Source organism: Lytechinus pictus, chromosome 8 (genome assembly GCF_037042905.1).
Source record: "Lytechinus pictus isolate F3 Inbred chromosome 8, Lp3.0, whole genome shotgun sequence".
Classification (NCBI taxonomy): Eukaryota; Metazoa; Echinodermata; class Echinoidea; order Temnopleuroida; family Toxopneustidae; genus Lytechinus; species Lytechinus pictus.
In genome coordinates this window covers 36,649,774-36,671,580 of record NC_087252.1, presented here as the reverse complement: position 1 = coordinate 36,671,580, position 21,807 = coordinate 36,649,774, and the positions used below count along the sequence as shown (strand labels likewise).

Below are 21,807 nucleotides of genomic sequence, written 5' to 3'. Positions count from 1 at the left end.
ATCCACAGAGTGCTGCACTCGACCCTGGTGAGGTAAATGAAGTAATTTCTCAAAAAGCTGTGTACACCTAAATAGGTAGCCTAGCTTAACCAGGCAATACTAATAGCAGGGCCCGGAACTGAAGTGGCTACTCTGGGTAAATATACTATTGTTATCATTATTATTATTATTATTATCATTATATTATTATTATTATTATCATTATTATTATTATTATCATTATTAGTTCTTGGACAGGACAGCCTCTAAATGTACGTATACATGTATGCTACTCCCGCAACATGATTGTTGCTCTTTTCCATGTGCTTAGAGCATGACGCGTACCCACACCTTAGAGTGCCCAGCCTGGTTTTCGTACAACCTTGTTCGCGTATATCACAAACAGAATTGACTTTTTTAGTTTCTGACAAAGTATCGAATAGATCCAAGTTCACTGAATAATCGTGGATTAAAAGAAATATGAACATTGATTTTTGAATTGAGAATAAAAAAAGGGGGGGGGGAATGGTCGCTTGTTAGCATTTATGGACATAATTTGTTCAAGAATTTTCGTGCCGTGTGTTTGAAAATGTATGAAATTATTCAAGTGTATGGTGTGTGTGTGTGTGTGTGTGTGAGAGAGAGAGAGAGAGAGAGGGGGGGGGGGGACAGGGGATTTATCATACATGCATAGTGTACAGGTGTCGATCCAACTCCTGAAATCTACTTTTGAAGCTTTTTTTTTTTTTCTCTCTCTCTTTGATTGCGATTTTCGATGTGTGTGAACTGTACAAATATAACATGTATAATGAAATTTAGATCCCGGTCGAAATTTCAATTTACACTGTCAATGAACGCCCCTAATACCTCACCAGGACTCGATTCCGTCCGGTATTAGTGGAGTGAGACCCGTATGAAGTCCTTGTCCTCGTTGCTTTTGACCTCCGAATACAACCTACAATTGTTTTCCTACCAGGCAATAGTAAATATCCCTACAAGCCAACCAACCGATACAAACTTTGGGTTCTCATCCGATCTGGCCTCAACCAGAGTTCGAAAGTAATCGAAAGCAGATTAAACTAATACACCGAGTTCAATCCATCCTATCCTGCCAACAGACGTTGATTTTGGCACCTCAACAAGGCTACTATCTCTGTGATATTCACCATACAAGTGGTGTGGAAGTGTAATATTTATCAAAATATATTACGAGAAATTTCGTTCATTTTGTTTCATAGTCAATAATATTGATTTTATAGTCAATAATAATGATTTTATATTGAATATACATTTTGTTGGTACATCGATTAGCTTCCTCCATTAACCTGGCAAAACGAAAAGCTGTAATCGTCTCTGGTTTTATTCGTGATCGACGTCTTCTGAAAATCGGATGCATAGCAGAACGTAAGGATGACAAAGCATAAGAAAGTCAGCGCTTATATTGTCTCATGTTTAATTTGGGCATCTGGTAAGTATTATTAAAACATTTTGCTTTATTTTATTGAATGTTATTTACCATTTCTTTATTTCATTCATTCATTCCCTTTTTTGTTGGGGGGGGGGTGGGTAATGCAGTTTCAATCTCATTATTTAAATACATATATCATCTAAACAACAAGAATAATATACAAATATTGCCTACCTAGAGTTTGAATTGAACATTTTATTTCCTCGACGGAGTTATGTTTTTCCCGAAGGATTATATTTTAACCGAAGCGCGCAGCCGAGGGAAAATATTGTCCAGAGGAAAAAAAAATTAGGTTTCGGAGGGGAGTTGAAATGTTATTTATGAAAATGACAGACCAGGCAATAACTGTTATATACAGTGCGTCCCGCAAACCGAGATTTATTGATGATTTATCATAACTTAATCACAAATACAATAGACAAATGACCTACCATTGTAAAGCTTAGAATCTCCTTTTTCATCTGAAATTACTAAGATTATTTTTCATTCACGCATTAGTGAGCAAAAACAATTTAAAGAGGGGATACCAAAAAGTCACATGGCGGACTGTATCTGGGTTTCAAAAGGAAAACCACATTTTAAAAGGTTCAATATCTGCTCTTTAATTTGATACCTCAATTACAGAAAATGGTCAAGAAATAACAAAGTTCTGTTTATTTGAAATAAGGCTCGTATTTCAATAATTTCATAAAATGAAGAGGTTTTACAGGCTAGTGTTCAAACTCACACGACACTCCGTTTTGTTGACGATCAGCCATGCATTAAGTCTTTTGTTAACCGTGCGATAGCTTCTGTGGGAAACCGGTGAAAACACGTTTATTTAATGAAAATATGGAAATACAAGCATTGTTTCGAGGGAACATAACTTTTTTACTTCTTGACCATTTTCTGTGATTAAGGTATCTAATAAAAGAGCAGATATTGAACTTTTTAGATATGTGATTTTCTTTTTGAAATTCAGATACCCCCGCCAAATGAGTTTTTGGTATCCTTTCTTCAAATTGTTTTTGCTCACTCATGCGTAAATGAGAAATAATATAAGTAATATCAGATGAAAGAGAAGATTCTAAGCTTTACATTGGTAGGTCATTTGTCCATTGTATTTATGATTAAGTTATGATAAATCATCGCTAAATCTCGGTTTTGTTTTTTGTGGGACGCACTGTATATATACTGTCATGGGCATAGTAAATTCTACCATTTTTGCTAAACACTGCTAAATAATGTATTCAGACAAATGTCAAAAAAAACCTACGCCTTTATAATTTCACTATGAAATGCCAACGCGTGTGAAATAAATCATCAACTTCTTGTTGGCAGATGGTATTCCTGTTTCGGAAATAATGCCTGAAGACAGTTCCGTTAATCGCAGTTTAATTGGTCGTGGGGTCTCATTGATCTTATTTAATTTGCTGGTGATTACTTTTCAATTGAAAAGATCTGGCACGCAATCTAAAAAAATAAATCAATATTCGTATTTTGTGTGGTTAGTTGTATTATATCTCGTTATAACCCGTATATCCTTTTTTATTATAATAAATTATATTCACCGGTAACTTGTACAACCTGAACGTCCTCTATTATAAGGTTATAATAAATACTTTTTTTCAAAAAGCAGCTCATGCAATTATTTTTAATAATAATTTAGAAACAAATTTTAGTCATTAAAGATCCTACCATTAATGGAAAAAGGTCTGATGGTAATTTTTTTTTAAATACCTGAATTAAATTCTGGTCTTGGTAAGTAAATTATGTAATAAAAAAAAATGATTTACCTCATTTCAATATTGTCGAATATTTTAGTCATCCCATTGGCCAAGACTTGATAATTGGCTTTAACATACCTAAATAACAATTAACTAGGTTTGTTAGAAGGTTGACAACACGAAGATATTTGGATGATCCACTCAGTTAGATGTGAAAAATTGCTTTGTGAGATGAGCCGCAGCAACCGCAGCTTGTCTGCCACGGCTTCATTGGCCCGTATTCTGAAGTCAGGTTTAACTTAGACTCAGGTTTAAAGTTGTGGTTTCAGTATGGACAGCCAATTGTTACATATATCACTAACAGTAGATATATCATACTTCAGCTCATTTGGCTCTCAAATCATTCATAATTGTCTAGGAAATATGAAAAGATTATTGTCTTCACCATCGATGAATCAGGAAAGAGCACAGAAAATAGCATAAGAAACATACAACTTAATAAAAAATTTGATACTTTTGGCTTCCCATACTTAAACCACAATTTTAAACCTGAGTTTAAATTAAACCCGACTTCAGAATACGGGCCATTGTGTTCTAATAATCTTTTTCCTATGCTATCGATGTGCAGTTCATATGACTTTGAGATTAGCTTATATTTTAGGAGATCTCTTTCTTAGACTGTAAATATTGAACGAAGAAGTATTGAATTTGAAATATACCACTTAAATGACACTGTAGCCCTCGGTACTTCGAAACTTCAGTGATGATGGGGAAACAGTACATGATTGACACGTTTACAATAAAATAATGCATATATTGAAGCTTTCCACTCCCAAAAGTGCATTTACATTGAAAGCGTTACTCAGGCATTCAACGTTTATGTAAACACAAATACTGTTTGTCTTGGCAATCAAACCGTTGTAATGTTTGACCCCTTTACATTTTAACTAATCCTACCCTGACAAAGTTTCAAAACCAGGTGTCAACGACCCTCTTTCGGTTGTATATTCTTCCCCTTTCAGGCCATCGGAACTCGCCCCATATATATATATATTGTGAAAGAAATGGATGAAGAGAACAATGGTAGGCGTAGCTTAAATCAAGGTTCCCCAGAGCTATCTACCCTTTGAAAAAATGGGTGATTCCGAAAAAATGTCTCTGCCGGCTGAGGTATGGCGGCTTGTCATTGTTCAAAACCCACCTACACCCGACAAGACATAATGGCTTTACAGTTACCATGCATATATTTGGATTAATTTGCTAAATATAGGTATATCTTAAAAGAAAATGTTTTACATCGGTAATGTTAAATTAGGATTATCCAATAGCTATTGGACATATATATATATATATATATATATATGGTAGTTATCTGAACATACATTTAAGTGTGACCATTGCTACCTACTAAGAACACATTTTTATAATTGTGACCAAGGAAACAAATTTCGATGCATGTATAAAAAGAAATATTATTTTTTTATACGCTATTGATATAGATCAGAACTTCAGTGAAGATTAAGTACCTATTTTTTATGGAAATCATCATGATAAATCCTCCTTACAATAACCCCTTTCGACCCCTTACTTGCATTTACGATTTATAAGTAGACATATATTTTTTTTTTGACGAAATGCTATTTTGTTTTTATTTGCTTATATTCCTATTTGTTTTGTATTATTTTGTACTTCTTGTTTTGAACAAAATATTGGCGAATGCCAGTGACGTTCTAATAAATTCAATTCATTTCAATAACTTTCTTGAAAAGAAAGTACCACCATTTGGGAAATACAAGACAGGAACCTGACGTCAAATTTATTGAATGTCTTCGTTCCAGTTTATCACACTTACTGGTATATATGGACATGCACATTAAATAATTTAATGTGAACATTTGTTCTACACACATATACATTTATGTATGCCTGTGTGTATTAACATGCATTTATACCCTGCAAACCGGTAGTCTTGATAAATTCATTTTTGAAATGTTTTAACTCCTAAATCCATTTTTTGTTTAATATATTATTTTTTGGGCTGGGCCCTCAATGAAAACAGTAGTTAGTTTTCTGACGGGGTTACCCTTGATAAATAAAACCGTGTAAATGATAATGATAATTGCTTTTATTCCTTTTTTTTTCATTAAAAAAAACAACCTCTAAGTTGTATTCTTAAAATAGATTCCGAACCCCAAATTTTCCTAGACGTTATAATAAATTACACATTTTAAGCTTGTAATATTAAGTTCCTTGTATAATTATGTGACTCTGAATGTACATGTTTAATATATTTGTTCTCATTTATTTTTATTAGTTTTGCAATATTTATTATGTTTGTTTTAGATGTTTGATCAACGTGTTAAAGGCCTTTTGCTTTTGCTCGTTGGTCTTTCATTCTCATGAATGAGATAAAATTATATATATACTTTTTTTTTTGAACGTCAATAAAGTGAATTGAATTATATTTCAGAAATGAAATTTTGAATGTCATTTCTAAAGGTTGAGAATTTTTTTAGGAATAATCCCCTCATAACAAAAAAAACCCAGAGTGCCCACGTATAAATGCATAATGTTTGTGTCTTACATATCCAGTTTTATTTCAGGTATTCCTAGTGACCTCTGCAGGGGGTCCCTACCCGTCTGATCGGGAGCTCTGCCAGCAAAGCGAGGTGGATGCATGCAGGAGACTCGGATTCCGCAACATCTCCTTGAGTGACATATTCGGTTTGTTTGTCCCTCAGAGCGGGATCGTGGATGCAGTAGATCACCTGATGCCTCTAGTTGATACCGGGTGCTCCCGGGACCTTCTTGCTCTGATCTGCGGTGCCTACCACCCACCGTGTGACCATGAGACTGGGGAGAGGATGCCGCCGTGCAGGGACACCTGCAGGAAGATCATCAACCAGAAGTGCAAGGGACAGATGAAGCGTTTGGGATTCAGGTCAGAGGAAGTCTTGCAATGCAGAAACTACCCTTCCAAAAGACAGGAGAGGCGATGTCTGAATGGTAGGTCGAGGTCAATTATGTTCATAAAGCCATCCTTTATTTCGCTCTGTATCCGTCTCTCTCTCTCTCTCTTTAAAACTGAGAGCAACCCTACATTCGCTCACTGTACACTTAGTCGGGTTTTTAATCGTGCAAAGCCCGGGATAATGCCGTACACATACCATGCGGAGGTCGTAAGATGTTTTTACGATGTATTTAATGGCTATGATCCCATGATTAAAAAAAAAAAAATTGACAGAAAAGCTCAAGATATCGCTGCACATACACTCTATCGTCGATTATAGCTGTTATAATATATTTGTACAATTTGAACTTTTGTTTTTGTTTTTAGATCTCAGCAATTACCGAGAGCAAGAAAGTACCACCACCACCATGACCACCACCAGTCCTACAACACCCACCACTTCTATTAGCATGACAAATGTTACATCTAATATGACGATGCCCAACAATACCTCCCATATCACCAATACTACCACCCCAGCCACTAACACAACCACCATTGCCGTCAGACCCACGTCGGAGGAGTCCCGCGTTCCTTCTGTTATTTTCACCCTGGAGCGATCCGCATCGAACGACGGCTGGGTGCTGATCAGGGAACCTAAACCAAGCCTGATTCCCGCAGTCGACGGCTTCGAGGTCGTATACTACAACGACCACGGTGATGACGGCGGTGTGAGGACGGTTTATGGTCAAGACCAGATACAACTTCATTTGAACTCTGATGATGCGTACACTGTGTTGATCCGAGCCTTCAGTGAAACTGACACAGGTGTTTATCAGGATGCCCGTATGGAACCCTACATTCATCGTAAGAATCAACACCCATTTTCCTTACGCTATATATACATACCATTATAAATTATGCTGAATATGCATTTTTTATACCTTTATCAATTCCCATATTAATTGTAGTTTTCTTGTGTGCCTCTGAATAGAATATTTCTAGATAGACAGCGCTGCTTACGTGCCTATTACCACACATCTCCAGGATCTTACTACATTCGTAGCTGCTTCAAATAGTGGACAGTCGATGTCACATCGTGACTCACACCTAAAGCTGGATTTCAATCAAAAGCACAAATATTTGCTCATACATGTCAACCATTTCGATTTTCAAAATAAACCATTTGGATTTCAAATAAAGATTGAAGATATTCCTACCACGGGGATAAGGTGGTAATTCATGTGCATGAATATCAATAAATTGGAATCCGTTGGACTGGGGTGAAAATAAAATCCGATGATGGGCTTGTTGCTATTCACACCCGTTTTGAATTTATTTCAAATCTTTGAGATTTACAGTGTGGTTGTTTTTAAATACAAATTGCATACATTTTTATATTTCATACTTGAGCTGTAACATCCAAAGACGAAACTTGTTCAAATACTAAGATCCTTCCAAAATAAGTATATATATTTCCATTCCATCCTATTCGTTGCTGACTCACATTCTTGATTTTATCAGGGATTGGTAAATCATTGAATAGGATAAAAAAAATATTCACTTCAATTCATATATAATATGAAAGGTTGCACGCATTTTTTCCCCCATGACATTCTCCTTTAGGCATTAGATATAGTACCCATTTTAGTCTCTTACGATCGACATGTTCGTTAACAGTAATCAAATGCGTCGGTCATTAACACAGTAAGACAATTTTCATTTTGCCTTCTCATAGTGACCTACATATTTTCTCGACTCAGTGAAAATGAAGCCCAAACCAATAATAAGTCCAAGGAACGTTTAGAGGATTTCTTGACATACAGAGGGCGATGTCGTCATCATAAATACAGAATTATTTGACATGGTTCGGCCAACCCGGTTTATGTGCCATGTTACCAACAAGGTATACGATGCTTTGTTAGGCAAACCCCAAACGAACTAATTTGCACCATGATGGTAGCCTATTAAAACTGGGTTGGCCGACCTCTCTCTGTCAATGTCTCTGCGTGAATATAATCAAGCATGTGTTTTGGGTTTCATCATAATACAAGTGCCCACGAGTCGGTCAGTTTCTCACATGATAATCTGACTAACATTAAAAAAGTGGTAAATTATGTAGAAAAATGTTATGGTAGCCGTCATTGGAACATACCACGGTGCTTCGTATAACTCTTTTTCAAACAATATACATCCCAATGTCCATAGTGGATTATGTTTATTGGTTGTATTGTTACTGTAACACACATTAAGACGAAAACTGAAAACTAGGCTAATGGAAAAGACGAGGAAATCAATCAAGGGTATCTGTCTCTAATAACGGAATTCTAAGGACTTACGTAGCCATACGCAGAGTAGTTTGCTTTTTAATATTGTCTAGAGTATTACGCTTACTCCGTTACGATAAATCAACTGAGACTGTAATCTGGGCTAATAGTACTAGGTACGGACATCTTTTCAGGTTATCTGTCTCTAATAGCGGAATTCCGAGCACCAGAACAACGATTTTAGCCTTGAATTTCTTTCATGGTGTGATTAATTTTGTTTTGTTTTCTCTCTGTAGTAAATGTATTAATGTACAAAGGTGCATATGGTGAATATTGTGCCTGGGGCAAGTGCAAGATTAAGCAGCTTGGAAGCATTTGATACAAGAACTGTCTGCCCCAATAATGACTACCCATTTCGGACCCCGAGGAAAAACAAAACAATAATATTATTATTAAAGGCACCAAATAGAGGGATCCATCCGGTTTGTTTAAGTATTGTTATTTCAGTTTTCAATTGTTTTACTTTGTGTTATTTTCCTAAGGTACAAAGCACCAACCGATTCAAACCTATTATCAAGAGATCTGACACACTGAAAATCGTCTCTGGGACGGTTGTTAATATTTTGCCCAATTTCTCTTTATTTAAGCTAGTGTGGTGACTCGACCGATTAAAGTTTCAATAGCATTTTATCTTCTCACCAATTCTAGTTTTATCTTCTTTACTTTTTTTTGCTGAAAGTGGCTTGCCGAAACCCCTTGGCATCCCTTCATCGATCCACCGTTGAAAGCGCGAGGACCATGCAAGGATTGTTTGAAATATAAACACGCAGATGATCCTATTATTATTCTATCATTGACTTTTAACAACAAAAGTAACGATTGAAATCACAGCCCGTAAACCTGCTAAACAGATCAACTGGTGACGTCACATTGTGATAGTAGAAACATCCCGACCTTTTGATTTCAAGTACACTTTTTTTTTATTAAACCCGTGCACCATTGTATTTGTGTAAAGAAGATATCGTGTTTTATCAACTAAAATGCATTACAGAATGCAGATAGAAGGGGAGGGTAGGCTGGGGTTTAGGGGAAGGAGGCCGCGCTTGCTGGGCTTGGATGGGATGTGTGGGGGGGGGGGCGATTGGGGTGGGAGGGTGTATGTTACTTAATACTCATTCAGTTTTATTTCATTCCATTGCGTCGCTATAAATTCAATTTTGTTATATCTGTATTTTTTTCTTCAGACTAAGTATATATATATATTTCGTTCTAGATTGTTTGAATGTTATATTGTGTATTTTTTGTACAATTTTGGTATTATGAATATTTGACTTTGTAATCAGTGTTTTTGTTGATGTACTATTACTTGTGTGATATTCAACTGAATGATTTTAATAAATACTATTACTAAAAAGTCATGGAATGGGCAGTCTATGGTTACATTGCTTTGTCCTTAACATGTGCTCATTTACAATTTTTTGTCATCACGTGGGAGTAAATATCATTGATATAAATATATCAATCAACATAAAATCGGACATAACACGAGGCTCACAATGTAAGACCGTCGCCTGCAATATTTCCAACTGATTGATTAATTATTTAGAAGTCATTAAATTATCATTTTGCATATATTGTATACATTTTCTCAGTAGCGTGATAAGGGGCCCTTCTTAAAATTTTAATTCGTTGATAAAGCTTTACAATAAATCAATTATTGATATCTATTTTCTTAAAATTCTACGTTATCTTTCTTCCCTTTTTCATTCTTCTTTTTTTTTCATATTATTTTAGAAGGCGAAATCTGCCCCGTCTTTATCCTAGTAATTTCCCTCTCTTTTATAAATCAATAATACATTATTATCTTCTTATTCTCGAAATTCCGTCGGTTGAAGGTCAATCTAAAAAAATTGTGGTCGGGGACCAATCAAAAAGAAATCGTAACAAAATGTATTATACATCTAGTAGATTGAAAATCTAGTGGATTGAAAATCTAGTGGATTGAAAATCCAACTCTGGATCGGTACAATCTATTTCAATCTAAGGAATGTAGAAAGTAACTTGTAAGTATTTAACTCAGCCATTTTGTTCTTTTTATCAACTTTGTGATTGTGAAATTTTATCTGAAAACCTTTCTTATGTATCTTACTACAGCTCACTGTGAAGAGATTACATTTTCAACATTTCGTAGCCTGTGCAGTAACGTGCATTACCGCCATGTTCAGTATTCTACCGGAACGGCCTTCTCCTCCCAGGCCGCTGCTGCTGGCCTCATTGCACCGGTTGAGAAGATACTGAGAACCATGGATACCAAGTGCGCTGATTTTATGAGACAATTCTTGTGCACGGTTTATGCACCGCCCTGTGTAAAGATGGGACCGCATGGACCAGGTAAATTACAAAAGCAAAAACAAGTACAAAATCAACAACAATAACTATTCAGAAATAGGTTTCTACCTTGATGTTCACAGTTCCCTGATTTCGTAATTCATATTTTTCCTTTGAGACTGTTTTTTAAATTAAAAATCGACATTACAAAGCTCAACCAGTTATTAGTTTTTCGTTATCCTTATTAATATTATTACCTTCATTATCATTGGAACTAGTAGCAATATTTAAAGAGCTTGATTGCAAAAGCGCTAAGATCCACTTTATAACATTTTAGGAATATTATAGTTTGTTTTTATTCTCCCATATTGCAATTTTCCTAGGCGAAAATAAATTGACATGATATACAACCCTATCATGTAAACATAAACTTGGGTTTAAAAGAAAACTACCAGTCGTCATAGCCTATAAATGTGGATCTAGCCCCTTTGGCAAACAAACTAAAATGGATCCAACCCTTTTTGAAAAAAGCAAGTGATTTTTTTTCTTGGCATTTTTATATTCACGTTTCAATGGGAATTTCAACTTTTCTTTTGTATAATCAGAGCGACTAAAAATCTATACATTGAGAAAAAAATGAATTTATGAAAATAGGATCTAACATTTTTTGCAAATGAGCTCTTCAGAAGAGTTTGCAAAAAAAGATAGATCTAAGAAAATCACGTTTTTTATTATCCCATATTGCAATATCATTATGCGAAAATAAATTGTCTTGATACCTTACCATGAACAACGTGTACCATGTAAATGATAAATAAACAACACAAAATGTATAGAATGAAATATCTAAACATTTCGCAAGCGCGTGACTACAAAACAAGTGGTTTTAATTTTCAATTTATCAATTTGATCCACCCCTCATTTCTTATTCATTCACTGCCTATCCTCAGGAAAAGTTGCTCTTATTTTCTTCACCAAATTTATTGAGAATTTGTTTGACTCATTGCACTTGTTCTGTTTCTTTTTTAGGATATTTGCTACCTTGCCGTGAACTCTGTCAACGTGTCGTAGATTCGTGCAGCGCCGACCCGACATCGGACGTTTTCAGTGAAATGGGATACCTCAACTGCAGCAATTTCCCGTCAATATTCGACGACAATGCAACTTGTTATAGTAATGGTGTGTAAATGAGCTTCACTACACCTACAACTGGCGCTGCCCCCACCTGTCTCACCCGCAATCTGTTAACTGTTTGCAAATGTGTGATTGGTCAACTTAATTACTCATATTTATCTTCATGCATCATGTTATATTGTATTTTCTACGATGCATTTTCTACGACAACGAAAAAAAAAATGATTAAATCGATTAAATACACGATCGTTTTCAACTTGCTGTTCAGTGGTGGATCAAGGGGGCTGGGGGCCGCCCAACAGGGCTACCACTGTATTAAAAAGTGGTGGTTTATGTAAAGAAAAAAACATAAGAAAGATGAGCACCCCCCCCCCCTCCCCGCCACGCCAATGCTCGCAAAAGGAAATCGACACATAAGCAAGTCGTAAATGTTGTCAAAGAAATTTCGACGGGAAAGTGCTAGTATTGTGGCCATTGACTTATATGTATTACCAGTTTTTCCTCGTCAGAACATTTTTGTTCGTGGATGCGCCAATGCGATTCGTATGAATAGCGTATTTTCCCAATCTCTACGCAGACACCTTTTACAACGTACCTATTTCTTTGAAAATGAAAACCAAATCATAGAGGGTTTTTTTTTTGTCCAAAGTAATGCCGTTTTCCCAGAGTCCGGGGGAGCTTATCATTCATATTTTTGTCCGATAAGTTGTCAGATCTGACAACTTTTCCGGAGTTTGATTGGCTAAGAACCATTGTTATTATGGTAATTGTCGGTTAAAACGGGACGCGTCGGATAAACTGTCCGACAAGTCTTTCATTAAATGCTCCTCTTGGGAACGCTACTGCTTTGATTCATTGATTTTCGACAAAGGCTAACTTTTTTGTCATTGGATTTTGACAATAAATATTATCTGCGTTATAAAACACGTCTGCGTCCTGATTGCGAAAATTACCTGTTTTCAGTTACAGGCCTCATATAAGGTGACAAAAGTTCTTATAATAATACTAGAATAAATAAAGTAATAATAAATAATAATATCCCATTATATTCCACTAATCACCGCCTGATAACAGAAGTTGAGATCTCACTGTGGCCTGTTGTTGCCGGAAAAGGTCACGTGATCAGAGACGAGGGTTCAAATATCACCGCTTTCTGCTCCGCCAGCTGTGAGAACTGCTCTCGACCGCAGTGGCACGATCCTAACGGCAGAGAAATCACTGAAGACGGTACGTTCCTTATTAATGTTCCTTGTTTATGATTTTACATCGATTGTTAATTACACTATCTTTTCTGTTATTATTATCATCATTGTAATAATTGATGATGTCATGTTGATCAAACAAACCAACAAAAACATAGATTAAAAAAAGATATGTTCAAAATTAATAAAGATGGAGTTAAATTTGACTTACCCCAAATAAATAGTGGTTCTGCACTCTTACAATTTGGAAATATAAATGGATCGGCTTTTTCTTTTCATTCTATAGTATGCAATTATTACAATTGCATTGAAATTGACTTGACATGCATCTTAAGCTACAATGGAATAAAGGTTTATAGGCTCTCTGCTCTTAGACAAACTGATAATTTCTTGTTCTCAATCTTCCTCACCTTTTCCAGTTTGTTGTCTTCATTCCCTAACTCTCTCACGAACATACCGTCATACGCACACACGCACATCCCCATTCACAGACAAACAGACACACACATGCACACACGCATGACTCTCTGACTCTCTCCACTACTTCTCCCCCATGATTGTCTATATTATTTTATTGCACCCAGTCTTTCTGTTTCCTTATATTCAATAAACTTCCTTATTTCCTTAAACCTCTCTTCAGCTACACCCTCTTGACTTATACAAGTATACGCATTTCTCTGATTATAATATACCCCCCTCTCTCTCTCCATCTTCTCCTCCCTCCATCTCTAACCCCTCCCCCCTCCTCTCTGTATACAGTGCGTCCCAGAAAAAAACCCCGACATATTTTATGATTGTAAAATTTGTCTCTGAAAACGGGTTTCCTTTTTTTCTGGGACGCACTGTATACTTTTATCCATAATTATACAAAATAAGATGAAATAAAACACCATAATGAGAGAACGTTCACGACAGTGGAGCACTGTGGCCCAGTGGATTAGTCTTCTGACTTTGAAACAGAGGGTCGTGGGTTCAAATCCCAGCCATGGCGTGATTTCCGTCAGCAAGAAACTTATCCACATTGTGCTGCACTCAACCCAGGTGAGGTGAATAGGTACCCGGTAGGATAAAAAGATCATTGAATGCTTGAGCGTATAGGCAGCTCAGCTAAAACCGGGGTAATAATAATAATAGCAGGGCCCGCTGGTCATGCTGGTAGAACAATTTTCGAAACTGAAGTGGCTACCCTAGGGCATTATACCTATATTATTATTATTGTTATTATTACAATAATAGGCCCCATCTTTTTTCACATTTTCTGTGTTTTTCGTCATCAATAGGAATAGAAAATACCATCAAGGATGTATACACCACCAATGTTGGTACATTTACATCTATGTTGACGATAACATCATTGAATTTATCATGGGTTGGCGAGTATATCTGTTGGTTCAAAAATCAAGAGAAAACGATTTCCGTTCAACTAGTTGGTACGTATTATTTTTCAATTTTAACCCTCAAACTGTTAAACAAATATATATTCAATGTAAGCCAGAGAGAGAGAGAGAGAGAGTAGCAATCTAGTTGATTTTTTTTTTCGTTTTTTGTATTCTCGAATTAAGATAAATGGAACTGACAAGATCGTCTGGTAATATTTTCAATATAAACATTATTTGTATACAAATAATATGTCAACATTGTAATTATATTTTACTTTGGGGGTATTAAATAATTCTAATCGATTTGTATGAATGATATGAAAAATAATATCAATTGAGATAATAAAACAAATTGATGTTAAAACTATTTGACCAAAATAGCTTACTTTTTTTTCTTCAAAACGTCCATATTCTTAATCTTTCTTTATTTATGAACATTTGAATCTACTTTATAGATTTTATGGAGTTGTTCCTCAGTCCTTTTCAAAATAAAAACATATGCAGAATATCCTCTTTCATTTCTTCTTTCGAATCAGGGATGCCAACGTCATCACCATCTGAAAGCAATGGCACGTTAAATCAGTCAACGACTCCAAATGTAACGGTAGCGACCAACGAGACAATGGTGTACAATGCCACAATGATGTACAACGTCACTACGACTCCAACACAAAACGTCACAATGGTTTATAACGTAACATCCCAACCTACACCGTACTTCATGAATGACACGTCACACAACGTCACAATGATGATAAATTACACCACGGCATCAGGTACCAAACATAATGTGACTACGAAGTTGCGTGTAGTTTTGCAGTTTTAGGTGTGTGTAAAGGAGATGCAATACCTGATGACATAGCGAGCGAGTGCATTTATGCAAGCCGTTCATCATTTCAGTATATTGATTTTTATTAATTTCTTGTTCTGTAATTGCCGCTTGTATCTAAATGCCCAAAACCTAACGTAATAAGAATTGTTTTTTTTTCCAAGAGGCACTTTGTATGTGTTTTTCTGTTCTTTTCTCTTCCAAAAGAAATTAATATTACCATACCGGCCAAGCCGCAGAATGCATCTATGTCAAATGCCACAACACCATCAGTAAACAGTACTACGCCCTCAATCTGTCCACAATGGAGAGGTAACAATACAGTTTTAGAGCGGTCCTACGTCATCGAAGATCGGGGAATGACGTCATTCTTCAGGGGTTGGGTTGACGTACAGGGACGAGGAGCGGCAAATGACTTCTGCAGGTATTGGGCAACGATAGCTTAAGTCATTATAAACAATGGATACCGTCGTTTAATAAATCATGTATACATCATCATTTGTTAACCTCGAAACTTTTGTTGTATTTTTGCAGTTATTGAATTGAAAGAGCTTCCTAAGTTCAGTCGCTTCCCCCTGTTTTACATGTGAAATTTACTTTAATTTTTAAACAGATAAGACAGGAAAATTCTGCAATAATGTGTTAGACAACAGACCCTTAATACATTTGAATTAAAAAAATCTAGCCAACTTTTCGGTCAGAGACCTTCACCACTCTAAACCGGAGAAAGAAATTGATTACGTAACATATATAAGTATAACTATTATTATTATTATTGTCTTTTTTATTATCGACTTTATAATGACGGTGGTAATTTAAACCTGTTGCAACTTATTTAATTTCACAATTTCTGTACTCTTACATGCAATATCACTCCAGTCAAAGGCTTTGAAAGACGGAATACATAGTCTTATTTTCACTTCTTTAGTTTTTTGTTTCAACATTTCGATTTAGAGTCTCTTTTTGTCTCTCGTTTAGTCATGTAAACAAATATTGATTTAATAAATTCATATATCAATTTACCATTATGAACATAAACATGGTTCTAAAACTAAAAAAAGGCATTAGTTCCATATGATTAATATTTTTAAACACAATAATGTTTGCATTATCGTCATCACCATCATCAATATCATAATTACCTCTAGTATCACTAATTCCAGATTCATTAGTGCTAGCATTATTCGACTTTCGCAGCCCTGAAATTTGCATTAATTCTTCTTTTTTACAGAATAGTAAGAACTGATGGAAAACCATTCATGTCCTGCTTACTGGCTGGTTCGATGGAAGATGACCTATTAGCGTACACATCTCCAAACCCCTCCGAAGAATGGTTTGACCCAGGCTATTCCAATACTTGGTATATGAAAGACGAAGATAGCGATGGGCGAGACGACTATTGCAGGTATTTAGAAGGCTATAGGTTTCATGGGCCTAATTACAACTGGCAGGCAAAAGATATTCATTCGAGCCAACCCATTCTCAATTTTTAAATTTGATATTGCTGATTGACAAAAATTAATGAATATGACTGACAGTTTATAATACTGATTTTAGGGAGGGTACCTACTGAACTTCCTTTTTCCAAATTTGAAAGATATGTCACCACTTTGGAATTATTGTTTTTACAGGCGGAAGAATAAGGGCCATTTTACTCCGTTAAGTGATGAATTTGTTGTTGTTGTTTTTTTAGCTTATACGGCGCGTATCATTCAGTAGTGAATATTTGCGCCAAATTAATAGTGAATATTTGATCCTGGCAGGTGTAGTCTTCATAAATGCCGATTTATTTTTAAAATGAGCCGGTCGAGGAACCCTTTTCTGGTAAGATATGGAATGTCAGACATATATCCCATCCACTGGTAGTAAACATTCAACCCTCGAATTTCCTCCTTATTTTTTATGATTTTTTAAAGTGCCACTTTAACACACGAGTCTATGGGAAAGTATTTTGGCCTGTGATACCTATATTGGGTTCTTAAACTTTGACGTAGGCTAAAGTAAGGAACCTACCATAAATTTGCATGCTCTCCAATGCTGCAATTTGCGATGGCAAAACAATTTAATTGAAACGGTACCCCTTTTGTCTCGGTATGTTATCAAGTTACAAATAAAATTAGGAATAGAAGATATATTAAGAATCAATTCACTGTTCCCAAATCACTAAACAAAAATACGTCTTACGAATGACTAATGATATATGGATGGTGTTCGCCGTTCACGTAGGAGCTTACAGCGTGTGTGTGTGTGTGTGTGTGTGTGTGTGTGTGTGTGAGGGTGTATGTGTGTGTGTGGAGGGGGTTATGGCAGCTGAATACTGATGCGAATCAACAAAAGTAGATATAAACAAACACATGCAAATGGTATCATTATCCGATGTTTTAATGAAACACTTTCATTCAGTTTTAGTTGATTTTGTGTTGCAATAATTGTTACCCGATACAATGTATACATGCAGGAGAACCACTGTATGAATCATCAACATACCGGAAAGGTTATCATGGTCAATGGGTGGATATAATGCGTTTTTTATTGTTCATAATGTAACGATGGAAATTACTTTAATCAGTGGCGTACCTAGGATTTTTCACAGGGGGGGGGGGCAAAACCATCCGCCAACAAATTTGACAAGCAAAAAAAAATAATAATAATAAAATCACAAATGAAGGATTTCGTACAAGAAAAAAATTTGACAAGCTTCAAGCTCGTCAGGGGGGCAATAAAGGTCTTCAAGCTCATCAGGGGGGGCAAAAAAGGATTTTCAAGCTCGTCAGGGGGGCAGTGATACGTCCTTTGCATGGGTTGTGGCTCGTCAGGGGGACAGACTGCCCCTCTGCCCCCCCCCGTAGGTACGCTAGTGACTATAATCCTTTCCTGGTTGGTCGTTTTGTGTTTGTCGCATTTCTAATTTATTTTGGGTAACGTACACAAACATAATACCTTTGGAAGAGTACTACCAAGGAGTGCACTATCATTACCATTATGTTTTTCTTCTTTTTTTAATTTTATTTGGTACCTGATTTTTATTCTCTTCTCCATCTATTTTTTTTTTCTAATTAGCTTTATCTTCTTACTTTTCGCTCCCTCCTCTCTGCCAGTTATGCCACCTCCCACTTCTAATTTTCTGGGCTTTTGGGGGTTCAAAGTCGGGTTGTTTTAATTTATTTCGTTTTGAGATTAGTCTTCCCTTACTTCCTAACTACGTCTTCTTCACTGACGTACAAGGGGTGTCTTCGACCCATGCCACTCAACAAGTTATACGATCAATAGAGAATGTGGGAAAAAGAAAGGCAAAGATAGTGTTATTTTACGAGGAAGTATTGTATCAAAACCTACCACAAAATCAAATTTTCATTTCAAAATGGTAAAAAAACTCGCACATTTCACTCTCTTGGGACTGTGAAGAAAGGGTGTCTTAGATACACGCCATGTTGAGCTCTCTTTTTTTCTAATTTTGCCGCTGCCCCCTGTTTTCCCATTCTCATTCTCTCAATTTCCAAACTTCTGAAAGTGTAAATTTAATATTTGACTACACTTTTCAAATCGATACTGCGGTATTTATAATAGACTTTTTCATTCTTCCTTTTGAAAACATAACACCACAGATGCGTCGGAAGTGTGCCGGATACAACGGTTGTATGTATGAAAGCTGGACCTGCTGGATTCGAGGGTCAGGAAAGGGATTTTACACCGGAAAGCTCACCGATGGATTGCTTCTACCTCACCGCTGATCCTTTCTTTGGATATCCGTAGTTGTGGTCAGCAATAAACTCCAGGGGAGTGTTTCACGAAACATATTGTCAGTGATTTCAACTGACTGATTTGGCTTGAACCAATCAGAAGCAAGGATTTATGTAGCTTATGACAGTTGCAAGTGATAATCACTATTTCGTTTCATAAAACGGGTCCCAGATGGTCTGGACGGGAACATATTTTCTCCATTTAAAAAGTGGAATCCAGTTCAAAAGGAATGGGATAGCAGTTGGCCTAATCTATCCACGCCATAGAAGAACCCTCCACTCAGATTACACCATGGTGCTCAGAAACGTGCTCTGAACTTCTGGATATTTAGACATCCATCTCGGATGTATTCATTCATCCTTTGACAGTTGTTTGAAATGAGAAATGCGATGAATCGAAAAAAAAAAAACAATCGAATATTTCAGTATCTTGATTCAGAGATGTCATTCAAAGTTCATTCGAAGAAGGCACCACGGTCATCAAATTAAGCGTAATCTGTCCTTGAACATGTATTAAATAGGATACTTACAGATCATTTTTTTTTTCAGATAAAATAGTGAATTTCATTAGATAACCATAAAAAAATAATTAACAGAGGGAAAATGTGACTGCGCCAAGCAGCCAGAAGAAAGGATACATTCATATTTTCTGCAGATTTCCTACTATCTAGGTTAAGAATCAAAAGACTTTTAATCTATCTTTCACTGTTAAACATGTTAACATGGACAATTAATTCAATTCCCAAACATATGCTATTATGTTTTTTTTTTCTTTGATGATTGTAGTATGCTGAATATGCATGTACCTATTTCTTTGCTATTTATTCAAAGTATGTGGGTATAGGCATACATTTGCAACGGGTTCCATGACATTTGCTCAGGCGACAATTGCTACGCTGTAAATTCCTCACACCAACTTCAACCCTGGATTTAACGCTATACCCTGTCCTAAACATAATTGCAACCCTAACCCTACATCGTAGACGAAATAAAGCTGGAGCAATTGTCTCCGGTGTTTCGGTATCAACGACGCCTTTTACCTTTCAACGAATTGGATATAGATTGCCAAATGACTGGCTTGAAACGATCTGTAATATTTTCATCACACGCGCTGTTATTGCAACAGGTTATTTCAGGGAGCATTATTTTAACTGCTGCCATAGGAGCTTTACTAAAAATATATCCTGGGTTGTCTTGTCTATTTTCAAGAAGAACCATCTGTTTTAGATGTACCTTTCTTCAGACAAGATAACACAAGAAATGGAAAATAAAGGATGTCTGCAAAAGTAACGGTTTGCAACTCTATATGAAGTTATTACCACAACCTGGAATTTATTCGAAATTATCAGGAGTTAGTTTCCGGGAGAGATGTCGAAAACATGAAGCTCAATTATATCAAACCTTAAAACTTTGTTATCTAATTGTGTAGTTTTTAAAGGGGGAGGGTGTACATGTATTATTCGTTTAATCTAGGGAGAGTAATTAAGACCCTACAGTATTACCATGACGCGCTTTACCTCATAATTAATTTTGCACAAAACATGTATAATTTTTATTGTGAACATGATCTGATTTTAAATACGAAGAAATGTAGGTTTAAATATTTATCTTGTTCATGTTTTATAACATTCATTTGCGACGGTAGTTAAGAACGGTGGTATATTCAATATTGTAACATATTGTAAACAAAATATTTTAATTAAGTTTTTTATGAGAAGTATGATCATTATGGTATTATATTTTTGTGAATATTATTGTTTCGGTATTGTATATTGTTTAACATCTTAAAACAAATAATCCAAATGCAAATGATTTTATATCATTCCTTCAGAAAATTGTGTATCCGTTGTTTTTTAACATTCATGCAAAAGTAAAGAACAATTACTATATAGAAACAATCGTTTGTCAGAATTATTGTTCCCATCTTTTTACTACATGTATCAAGAGTGTAATATTTCCTCTGAAATATAAGAATAAATTGACAATAAACGTATATTTAGGAATCGAAAATCGATAATCAATTTCATGTTAATTCAGTTGTTTTTATGGCATGTTAAGTAAAAAAAAAAGGAAATGAAGTAACTAATGATAAATGTATGAGTTTCATATCGTTTATTAAAACAAAGATATCAAGTGATTGTGATGTTTTACCATCCTGGTGGACTGTACTTTCACTGATGTTGATGATGATGATGATGTGAGTTCGGTTCTCGCCTTCGCCTTTTTTTACATATCATTAAAAAAAAAAGCGGGTGTCTTCGTGAGGACATGAAGGAACGTGATGCGGGAACCTTCTCCACAATATCTGCTCCGCATCTGTGTTAAAACAAGACAAAACAAAACAAGAAAAAAAACGTAAAAAATTGTCACTTTTCGTCATTAGCTAGTTTTGTGATTAATAACCATGATAGCGTTCCCGTCGGAATTCGCAACCGAATTAACTTATCACAAAATGTCGCATGTCTCTGGTGCACGACTTATTTATCAAATTGTCTTTATAGTGTTCAGGAATTTGGCATATTCTTTTTCTCGTTTCAATCCCACAGATTGCAATTTGCATGCGCTAGATTATAAGACGCAGAAGTTACCTCAAGCAGTTGAGATTCAGTTGAACTGTATACTACTACTTTAAATTCTACAGGTTTTAAACAGAGACCACCATTTTATGTTTTGGAAACGGGTTAAAACATAGTCAGAGAAGGAAGAGAAGTCCAGAGAAGAAATTATTCTACATAAATTGGAAATCGACGCAGCCTGCTTGAAACCAATATAATTATATTTGTCAGCCCTTGTTTATATTGGGATCCTTGCTTGTTATGAATCTC

General features: G+C 35.8%; 1 protein-coding gene across 1 annotated transcript; it reads left to right on the top strand.

Annotated features, from left to right (window-relative positions):
* Positions 1 to 875: 875 nt before the first annotated feature.
* LOC129266639 (uncharacterized) lies at positions 876 to 21,003 on the top strand. The gene is made up of 11 exons (XM_064104008.1): positions 876 to 1,447; positions 5,746 to 6,159; positions 6,491 to 6,970; positions 10,525 to 10,761; positions 11,728 to 11,877; positions 12,907 to 13,059; positions 14,315 to 14,464; positions 14,950 to 15,189; positions 15,450 to 15,666; positions 16,474 to 16,647; positions 18,848 to 21,003. Exons 1-11 carry the CDS (start codon positions 1,390 to 1,392, stop codon positions 18,993 to 18,995), a joined length of 2,421 nt encoding a protein of 806 aa, XP_063960078.1. The 5' UTR covers positions 876 to 1,389; the 3' UTR covers positions 18,996 to 21,003.
* Positions 21,004 to 21,807: the final 804 nt, after the last annotated feature.

Excerpts from the sequence above, each read along its gene's own strand:
- LOC129266639 (XM_064104008.1), top strand. The coding sequence starts at position 1,390 with ATGACAAAGCATAAGAAAGTCAGCGCTTATATTGTCTCATGTTTAATT. Across the intron at positions 1,448-5,745 it reads ATGTTTAATTTGGGCATCTG|TTTTATTTCAGGTATTCCTA; the intron begins GTAAGTATTATT and ends TTACATATCCAG. Across the intron at positions 14,465-14,949 it reads GATTTCCGTTCAACTAGTTG|GGATGCCAACGTCATCACCA; the intron begins GTACGTATTATT and ends CTTTCGAATCAG.